The 10834-nt window shown below is 35.2% G+C and overlaps 1 protein-coding gene across 1 annotated transcript; it reads left to right on the top strand.

The window, feature by feature from the left end:
• The first annotated feature begins 8725 nt into the window (after positions 1-8725).
• On the top strand, positions 8726-9578 carry LOC122088390 (LOB domain-containing protein 29-like). The gene is made up of 2 exons (XM_042657653.1): positions 8726-9004; positions 9198-9578. The coding sequence occupies exons 1-2, from the start codon at positions 8726-8728 to the stop codon at positions 9576-9578; spliced, it is 660 nt and encodes a 219-aa protein (XP_042513587.1).
• Positions 9579-10834: the final 1256 nt, after the last annotated feature.

Below are 10834 nucleotides of genomic sequence, written 5' to 3'. Positions count from 1 at the left end.
TACTGGAGAGTGTTGGCACATGCCACAATCCTGAATAGAAAACATATATTTTTCTCTTCTATTATATATGGGAAAAGGTTTTTGATGCTATCAACGAAGGCTATGCTAGTGTTGCTTTTTATTTCTCAAACTTTCCTCCTCTTTAACCCCTCATTTATCAATCGATTTGCACTCTCTTCGTGATGGGCTCCTCCCTACCCTTGTGGGGCTCACATTCGTTGAACTAAGTAAGGTGAGAGAGTGAAATCATGTTAAGTCAAAGGGCAAGAAATTGCTGTTTAGTCACATGGCCCCTTGCACCAACATAGGGCCAATGAAAGTGCATGTAAGGGTATCAAGTTGTTTGAAAATTTTTTATTTCACAAAGGTGAGATGATAATTTTAAACGGCCCATATCTAGACATAGAGCAACAACTTTCGTTTTCCATAGGAAACGAGATATAAAGAAAGAATGATTTAAATCCTCTCTAGATGCACTGGACGTCCAATGGATGCACCCCAATACTTGAACACACTGGAAAGGGCTCATAGTTGTCCGATCTAACTGGACACCCATTGCGGTTGGAGAGGATCTATATCATTCGAAAGAATGCTGGCATAGTGTACGCAATCAACTCAAAGACAAACATGTTAGTGGGACCACGGTTCTAAAATAGTGCCAATCCGTGTGGAGCTTCTGGTTTCAGAGAATCAAAGAAGGATTCGAGAGACCAGGGAGGTCATCGACTTCAGTTATTATTATTTGATCACTTGATCAGGTGCCTCTATAAAAAATAAAAATAAAAAAAGCAAATTAGGTAGGTGCACCGTGCACGGCAATCCCAAGGACAGATAACGGCGCCTGATTCAGCTTCCACCCCCCTCTCTCTCTCTCTCTTTTTGGCCTCCCCCCATTTCCTTTGCATACTGCAAGTATGATCTGCGGTAGCAATGATAGACTCGCACACAACCCAAGGCTCACTGTAGGCGTAGTCTTAATTATTTATTTATTTTGCCATGTGCTGTAGGTGTTACATGTCATGATGAAGAAACTCTTTTCACATATAACCAAAAAACAATAAAACAATAAATTTGACCATATTTATTATCTACATTTGGTTTCGAAGTTCGATGAATATTTCATGTAAAAGGGTTTCTGTTGATGTACGATCTCTTATATTTCGTCATAATTTAATCTAAGAACAATTGATGCAATGAATTTTTTATTTGAGAATAGTTTTGTATTTTTCAAATTATGATTTTTCGTTATATATTTATAGCGATGATTTCTCTCTCTATAAAATGGGGTTGTGGGAGAACAATACAAGCGTCGTGCTGTTAGGTGAAGCGGTGGAGTATTGCACCCTAGATGGCGAGAGTCCAGTAACTGAAAGCATCACTAGCTTACGCTCTGACCCGAGTAGCTGGCACGTGAATCCCGTGTGATCAGCAAGGACCACTTGCAAGGCTAACTTCTTTTTTAAGTGGTTGCTGAATATCAAAAGCTTATTATGCGGAATCCCATTTTTTTTGGACGACGTTGAGGGGGTGGGCATTATTGGTGAGAAGAAGCAATAAATTGGGTTTATCAGGACCATTGCTACGAGCTTCCGGAATCCAATAGGATCTTCGAGGTTGATCATTATGAATGTTACCTTCTAAGCAATACTATCCTTAGCGGAAGGAGATCAGGAAAGCTATGATGTCCGTCATTGAAAATACTGTTATCTTGACAAGAAGTTTCTACATGATAAAATATCTATCACAAACGCAAGGGCTATAGCTCAGTTAGGTAGAGCACCTCGTTTACATGCGCGCCAATGTTTTTCAAGGGAATCCATCATGTAATCAACAAAATTGATCTTATTGAGAAATCAACGTCTTACTCTATGAATTCGAGAGAATAAGAGAACAATAGCTTGCACAATTTTGATTCGAACCCGATTGACATTATAGTATCCTTGGGTTGGATAATTATCCGAAGAGATCGCTTTACGTAGCAAGAGGCACGAAAAATTGACGTTTCTTATCACAACCCTTCTTCATAGCAGAAGTACTTACCGGTTCTCCAGGGAAATATGTTGGTCTAGCAGAAACAATTAGGGGTTTTCAACTTATCCTTTTTGGCGAATTAGACGGTCTTTCCTGAGCAGGCCTTTTATTTGATAGGTAACATGGATGAAGCTACCGCGAAGGCTATGAACTTAGAAGTGGAGAGCAATTTGAAGAAATGACCTTAAATCTTTGTGTACTGACTCCTAATCGAATTGTGTGGATCAAAAGTGAAAGAAATCATTTTATCTATTAATAGTGTCAAATTGGCGTTTACCAAATCATGCCCCCATTGCCACAGCGGTAGATATAGGTGTTTGAGAATACGCCTTAAGGATCAATAGTTAACGATGGCTCTGACGTAAATAATCTTTCCGAACCTCGTAAATCTATGTACATTGTTTATTCTTGTTTTTTCATTATCTTTTGCATCGTTTTAGGGTTGCATTTCTACAAGTTCTAAGAGCAAGCGGTACAAAGGAATACATCAATGAGATATGATATAGTAAAATAATATCATACAATGGAAGAAAACAATATAATTTATGTGACAATACAAAAACGTTAGTGTACCCTACCTCAAAGGTCCAATGAATATTTTTCCTTATTTCATTTAACTAGTGAATTTGAATATGCTAGGGATTTAGAAATCTCCATTCATATCTTTTATAATGAGAAAAACTCATTTGACCAATCTAGCCTTGATATGTTTATCAAGGTGGACCATCTCAATGTGCCACATGTAATTTTGATTGTTGGATAGTCGATGGATACTTTTATTTAGTCATGTGTCAAATTTTAGAGATTGATTGAATCAAAACAATATCCCATGTACTCATGTATAATTAGGTATGCTTATGGTACTGTGACCACTACTTTGCATTCTCACACAATTTTGATTTTCAAACCTTTATTTTACGCATGGCACCATAGATATTTGGGTCGTTTTTAATAAGTTTTTTCCGTCTATTATATATATATATATATATATATTGGGTAACGCCCTTCTATACTATATGAGTATTAATAAAATAACATCAAAAGATATATACTTGTTCTTCCTTATGACCTAAAAAATAGAATATTATACACATGAAATTATTTTATTAAGTGGTTATGGATAATCTAAAATCAGAATTAAAGCATAAACTTTTTGGAATAAATATACCAACATTTCCAAATTTTATCTTTAATCATCCATGGACCTGAGAAACATAGTGATTGATTAATTACGCTAATGGCCCTTGGATATTTGTTCGGGTTAGTTGGTCTAAAATCGAAATTGAACCGAATTGATACCGAATTCCTAGATGAAATCAAAATGCATTTGGATATCAAAGATTCAATTATCTGGACAAATATCCAAATAAATAAATAAAATTCTAGATTTTCAATTATCTAGTCACACCCCTAGTTTAAAGATGGATTGAGTCGAACATTTTCACCAATTAATAAACAAGAAGGGAGCAATATGAGGGTTCTCATGCCCCAGTTCTGCAAGAATCTTGGTCCCATCATGCCTTGGCCTTGCCACAATCTTGATTTTAATATAAATTGTTAAGGATTTAAGAAAAACTCATCCTTAAGAGTTATCTATTAAAGAGATTGTCTTCAAATACCAATAAATCTCCACATCAAACTACGCAAATCTGATATAAGATCATTAATTCCATTTTTTGCATGAAACCCTAGCAAAATGATACTTACCTATGAAAAACAAGAATGTCTCTCTTCTCCATTTGACTTATGATCCATTAACATTAAAACTGTTATCTACTTTTGAATCTAATCTAGAAATTTTCGTGAAGAGAACCCTTCAATATGATTTTTTTTGGGCTAACGACAAGTATCTAAGCCTTCGACTTGACTAATCCCACATGTTCATACTAACTTCACAACCAAATGAATCAGATCATACTAGAATTATTCAACTCTCAATAAAAATACTAAAGAGCACTAAACACCATGAATGCAGAGGAGGTAACAAGAGTCGAACTTAGATATCTTGAAGAATGCCTAAAATGGAAATGAATTCAAGGTTGCAGATTTTGAGAGATTGGCAATGGTGGATGGGATTAAAAAAATAAATAAAATTGTATATTCTTAGTTGATCTAGAGGTTTGATGGGACATCCAACTCTCCATTCATATGCCGACAATTTTATTGAATCAGATTAGATTTGGAAAAGGAATATTTCTTTCTCCTTTCTTTTTCTTATTATTATCTTCGTCTTTAAATAATTTTGGTGGGGTCGTACGGTTTTCAGAACGTGCCTCACACTTGAACTGTAATTTTGGGGACTCGACATGATGGAGCTTTCTAAAGAAAGGAAAAAGAAAGAAATGCTTTGGTTTTTTATGGGGGAGATACAGGTATCATATGTTAGAGGTCATCTCAACTATAGTTCCTTTACGTATATGTAACTATAGAGAAAGACCTAAAGAATACAAGGATGCACCATAAGGGGGGGCAAAGCAAGATACAAACGGCCTAAAAGGTACAACATAGAAGGACAAAAACCAAAAATAAGCAACAATGGAACAAAAAGAAGCTAAAGAGTCATTTGCTTGTAAGTGACCAAATTTGAGAACCCATGTTGTCTATTGAAACATGTCATACCCACAATCAAGTGAGATTCATTATTCAATTGGTTTTATATGAAAAAGTAAATGTATAGTTAAAAATATGGATTCAATTTGAAATTATATCTATTTATTCAAATATGATTACGGATAGTTGCATATTAGATATGTATTCGAAAAATTATTTATTTCGGATGATAATCGAATAGGGAATATCCATTTGGATTATAACTTTAATATTTTCTATAACTATTTAGAAACGTAAGCTTTTTGTCTATTAAATATTGTATCTTTATTTATATTCTTATTCAAGTAAAAATACTCATGTATCATAATTATACTATTTTCTATTATATTTATTATAGACTAAAATGTATAATCAGATATTGATTCAAATTCAGATATCAGTCTCCTTGTTCAATATGAATCTTGATAGTGTCATCTTTTTTTTCTTGTTAGAACAAATAGGATAAAAAATTCTTAAAAATTAAAAAAATCTGATGCCCTCTCCAGAAACAATAGAACAAGCTCCAAAAATAAACTAAAAACATGTATAGAAGCAGAAAGTATAAAAAATTGCAAGACTCTCGAATCTTTCTATCGCCACCACCACTGTCACCTCCACCACTGCCGCTAGAAGATATACTTCTATTAATTTGTATTTCTCTTTAATTTTTTTTTTTTGTAGCGGATTCTTTATTTAGTTTTGTTATAAAAAATTTTGTACGAAAATATTGCAAATTGACAAAAACAGAAAGAAAATAAATATTTTTGGCTCAAAAATACTAATTTGAAACAGAAGTATTACCCCACCCTTAATCTGCAACAACATTAGCCTCTGGATAATTATAAAATAAATTTCTTTCAATGGATGAAGGAATTTTAAGTGCAGCCCAAAGAGGATTGAACATCCATGAAACTGAAGTTAATTGGACAGAGCAGACAACAACTTCAAAATCAACCTAACTCAAAGAAATTAGCTTTAAGAACCAGTGAAAAGCCGCATGGTTTATCATCCTACCTGAAGGGACAAGTAAGATAATATATAGAAAAGAGGATGAAAAAGCTGAGGATAGTCGGTTAAAAGATCCAATCAATGTAACATTGGAAGGACAAAGGGAACGAAAAAGGGTTTCTTGGGGAAGTTTAATATTTTAAGAAAGATTAGCAAGGTGAGTTTTGTATGTGCTTTTACAAAATTAGTTGAACCTCCACATTATTGTAGAAGGGGGATTAAATATTCCCCATTAATTAACTAGCCTTCCTGTCCCCAAGTACACTCTTCCCTTCCTGGTTAAGTGGCCAACAAGTATGCATGGATAATGGGCTCCAGTGAGGCTGGTGCCATGCACCAACCCCTGTTGATACGTTTGGAAGATGTCATTCCAGTGAGACGTGTAGGCTACCCCAGTCATATATTCTCTATAGCCACAAAATGCTTCTTGGTTTTATTAGGAAATTTCAAAGGTCAGGGGAGCAGGTTTTATGGACTGGCCTGTCTACTAGATAATTATAATCAGTTCATCTTTTTGTATCACATAAGGTCTGATAGCTCCGAACACTAGTATAGCTTAGTGATGATAGCTTCAGCTTGTGAAGTTGGTATTCAGGGGAGGAGGTCGTGGGATCAAATCTTATCGTATGCATTATGTGAGTGTGTGTTTTCTTATTTATTTTGTACTCATTCGTGGGTTGCCCAGATGGTTATGGCTAACTGAGGATTATGTGGATTAGGCACACGGTCTCATGTTCGATTCCCCATCTGTGCATCTGCGATTTAAGTGGAGATTATGGCGGTGGGTTGCTATGCTAATCTCCTCGAGGATTAGTCGAGGTACGCATAAGCTGACCCAGACACCTTGATTAACAAAAAAAAAAAAAAAGAGATAGACCAAAAGGCTTCATACCCACAAGTCAAATTTGAGCTCATTTGGAGTTAGCCAAGTGGAAAAATTAACCTTTTAAAAATTCAAGATTACTAAGAAGGTGCATGACCATGTTTGGACTATCAAAAAGTATTATATGTTGGATTTAAATATGGAATTTGCAAGTGGCTAATCTAAGACCATTTTCTAGATATCTAATGGTATAACTGAGTGGGTTGTCCAGAGTTACTTTTAGTTGATCTAAAGGTTAAGATGTTAAGTAAGTTGTGTTGTTATTATTACACATGTGGGTGGGACCTAAGAGCACCTATCACCAGGGTCTACATGTTGGTGCCTATGTGATACACAAGAAAGTGATTGAAAGTAATTGATGATTGTATATCAGATTAGTTAATGATAATTATACAGTATTGCTCGACAAACAGTGACCTGTTGCACTAAAACAAATAGAAGACCAAAAAAAAAGATAATCTCTCTCTCTCTCTCTCTCTCTCTCTCTCTCTCTCTCTCTCTCTCTCTCTCATTATCTTTTGTTTCATTCATTTTAATTTGGAATATGCTTGTTCCAAGGTCACATTTTATATTTATACATTGGACATGACCTATAGTTTTAGTACTAAATACTATATTCTACTGTTAATAAATGACATGGTTATGGATGTGGTACACTCCTATTGGATGACCCAATATGCAGCCATTCAATTGGTCTCCAAGATCTTTCAAAGAACCAGTGAGAGATTTCCGTAGCTGTCCTGTGAACTTTTCTTTTGGGAGACCATTCATGTACCTTTCCAGAGGCTGCATTGGATATTCACCTGGAAGAAAGTCTTATTATTCTAATTAAGATCCATGACATTCTCTTGCAAAGGATATATATGAAGCTTCAAAATGGACTCGTTTGGAGCTAGCCCTACTTATCTGTGAATATAAAAATGTGGAAAGAAGTTTATTCTATGCCAAACCATAGTACTGAAACCATTGCATTCCAGGTCGACAACAAACAGTACTACCTACATGTTTGAAATTTTAAGCATTTGATAGTTCATGTTGCTATTATCGTATGAGAGAACCAATTTAATGAAGGAGAACAAGGCTTCCCAAAAACTGAACCCACCTTCATATTCCATTGTTCTGATCTAGTGTTCATGAAATTTAGATTCATCTTTGTATTGATTTGTCAAATTTAGTTTGCTACACTAACAATATGGCACCATTTAGCTGTTCGAGTTTGTAACTTCAGTGGACTCCATATATGAAGTAATCAGAAGTGTGGGGCCTAGATATCGTTCTAGTGCTAATGGATCCTTGAATCCACAAGGTGAAGAGAACCCTAATTCCAACGAGAAAGAAGAGTTATAGACGAATTTTTGTTGATAAACTTCAACAAATCTTTATTGAATCTAAAATGACCTATTTATAAGTAGGTCAGATTACAGTTAGGGTTTTCCAAAAAAAAAAAAATTATAATGAAGGGAACAAAATATCGTAACCTATATAAAATAGGAAACTAGTAAAATTAGAAATATAAATCTGTGCACTGAACTTCGGAGGCCATGAACACCCCTTAAACGTTTGAATTTTTCGACCACAAATTGTAATTTGGACCAATGACGTGTTGTATAACATTGACTGCCATTTGGATATTGATATTATGGCTCCTGTAACTCCGCCCGAGTCAAAAGTCATAACCCCCAGAAATTGGACCAAAAATCAATATTTTTGACTCGATTGGATGGACTTTTGCCTGTCCAACTGATTCATAAATTCCTTGGAGATCTTCTCTACATCAATATGGTAACCTATGGTGTTCAAGACTTCAAGGTACAACATTGGGACATGACCTTTTTGCTACCTTATAATTTCCTATTGAAGGATAATCTACAACTTAATGGACTTGAAGTTATCACAGTAAGGAGCAATGTATCTATCTGAAGGTGAACAAAAGTGCAAGTCACACTCGAATGATCAAGCAGATATAGATGGGTTTGGTTTTTGTTAGTCTTTTGTCGCTTTAAGGATGTTTGAATGGAATCTCATATGTGTGTATAAAAAGATCGGTGACAGAGCTAGGGTTTGTGTGTACAGAAAACAAATGAAATTTGTAGCCCAATAAGGAGACCAGATGTAATTAAGAATTGATTATAATATGATCCACCTCCCTTCCTCTAGCATTTATAAACATTGGATGGTGCTTACACAGGTCCGCCAAGGGAAAATTCACCAAAAATGACAGGTCTTGGATCACCTTGTGGAGCCTGCAAGTTCTTGAGGAGGAAGTGTGTTAAGGGTTGTGTATTTGCTCCATATTTCTGTCATGAACAAGGTGCTGCCCATTTCGCTGCAATCCACAAGGTGTTTGGAGCAAGCAATGTTTCAAAGCTCCTAGCACACCTCCCAGTCACTGATCGTTGTGAAGCCGCCGTCACAATCTCTTATGAAGCACAAGCAAGGCTTCAAGATCCCATATATGGCTGTGTTTCTTACATTTTCGCGCTACAAGAACAGGTTTACTTTCTTTTTTTGGGTGAATGATTAATATATTTAAACCCCCCCCCCCACCCCCAAAAAAAAAAAAAAAAAAAATTAGAAGAAAGAAGAAGGAAAAATAAGAAATCAAACAGAATTGCATTGCAGTTAAAGTGTCATATCCTATGAATTATGTTGTTAACCAGTATTTTCTTTGCTTTAAATTATGCAGGTTGTCAATCTACAGGCACAACTGGCATCTCTCAAGGAACAAGCAGCCCAAGGCCTAGTCAGTGGCTCTACAACTTCAGGTCCCCAGGATGTGCAAGGATTGTTTCATTCAGAGGAATCAAAGATGCAATTCCATCAAAATCCAACCATCCATGATGAAACAATGTTGAACTACAACAGTGGTTTCATGGATCCCAACTCTTTGGGTAACCATCATTACAATCCTGTCATGCCTGATCAAGAGAACCTCTCATTTACTGGTTTTGAAGATCCATCTCATGCCATGGCTTCTCTTGACATGCAAAACAACACTAGGAAATGGGCTTTCCACGACATGGAAGATCTACAGTCAGTGGCCTTCTCCTATCTTCATCGCTCATGACTGGTGTGGATGTGTTCTTCAACTTTGAAGTGTGACTTAATACTTCTAAAAGTGCATTTTTGCTGTATAAATAAGCTAGGATCCCTAGAAATGCTTATATAGTTAGGTTATTCTCCCTATAATCTATATATATATATATATATATACTCTATGTTAGTTGTTTTAGATCTTGTGTATCTTTGATAATGGATAGAATAATAGAGTGCAATCTTTTGCCACGTGAGAAGAACGGAGAAAAACCCATTTTGTTATGCTTATTAACCTTATTAATGGACTGAATACAAAACCTAGCTAGGATTCTAAATCCTAGTAGACCTAGTTATTTTCCCTTCATAAACCTAATAAGCTGTGAAAAGAAAAGTTATCCTTTGAATGTGCCTCAAGTCAGGGAATGATTAGAATGATCTAAGACCAAATGTCCAATTAATTGAAGACGAAAGTGAAGATCGATCTACTCAGTAAACCTAATAATAATTTAGACTGTGAGACAAAAGATGGTTTCTGTTTGTAAAAATGGAAGTGAAAATTTTCTCTAAATCAGATTTCAGAAGTTGAATTCTGAGAAGATTAAAATGTCTACCTTCACAAAGTAACTTGGTGCAGTTAGCTAGATAAGCAAATACTTAAAAAGTATAATAAGTTCTGGTGTGTATTAACATTTTCAATTTTTGAAGAACTAACCTGAACTTTCACTTATGAAGGAGACAGTTCATGGAAAGCTTAAAACTTTCCTCCAATCATCAGGTAATTGGATTTATCACTTTCGCCTTCATCATCTTCCTCCTACCATCAAACCCAACCCACTGTATCTTATTAAGGCCTACTTGATCCTTTCTTAGTACTTTTTTAGTCAGAGAGAGCTTCAGTAATGAAGGCTTAAAAACATGATCCCTTGAGGAAAATGAAAATTTTATAAACATTTCTTCATTTTAGTTGTTGAAGTTAAGATATTTTATTTCTCACTTACAATGGTTGGAGATAATGAATAATATCAGGGACAACTAGTACCTTGTTATCTAGGTTTGACCTAAAATGCTGCTTCCATGGTGAAGTACATCATCCATTGTTCAGATACTAAAATAAACTTCACTTTCTATCAGGTTGTGCTAAGTATCAAATTATCATTGTTCCCTCTTTAGTATACTCATGTCCAAAATACAGCTCCATATGTCTTGACCCTTTGTACAAAGTTGAATTTATTAAGGTTTGCTTGTCTGAATGAAACTTCTGGTCAATTCATAAAGTTAGGTTTTAGC

Source organism: Macadamia integrifolia, chromosome 9 (assembly GCF_013358625.1).
Source record: "Macadamia integrifolia cultivar HAES 741 chromosome 9, SCU_Mint_v3, whole genome shotgun sequence".
NCBI classification, from domain to species: Eukaryota; Viridiplantae; Streptophyta; class Magnoliopsida; order Proteales; family Proteaceae; genus Macadamia; species Macadamia integrifolia.
Note: the sequence above shows the minus strand (reverse complement) of the source record. Positions and strands in the feature narration are given on the sequence as shown.

What these genes read in the sequence shown, in the direction of transcription:
- LOC122088390 (XM_042657653.1), top strand. Translation starts at nt 8,726, where the DNA reads ATGACAGGTCTTGGATCACCTTGTGGAGCCTGCAAGTTCTTGAGGAGG. An exon ending in TTTTCGCGCTACAAGAACAG is followed by an intron (nt 9,005 to 9,197) that starts GTTTACTTTCTT and finishes TAAATTATGCAG; the next exon opens with GTTGTCAATCTACAGGCACA.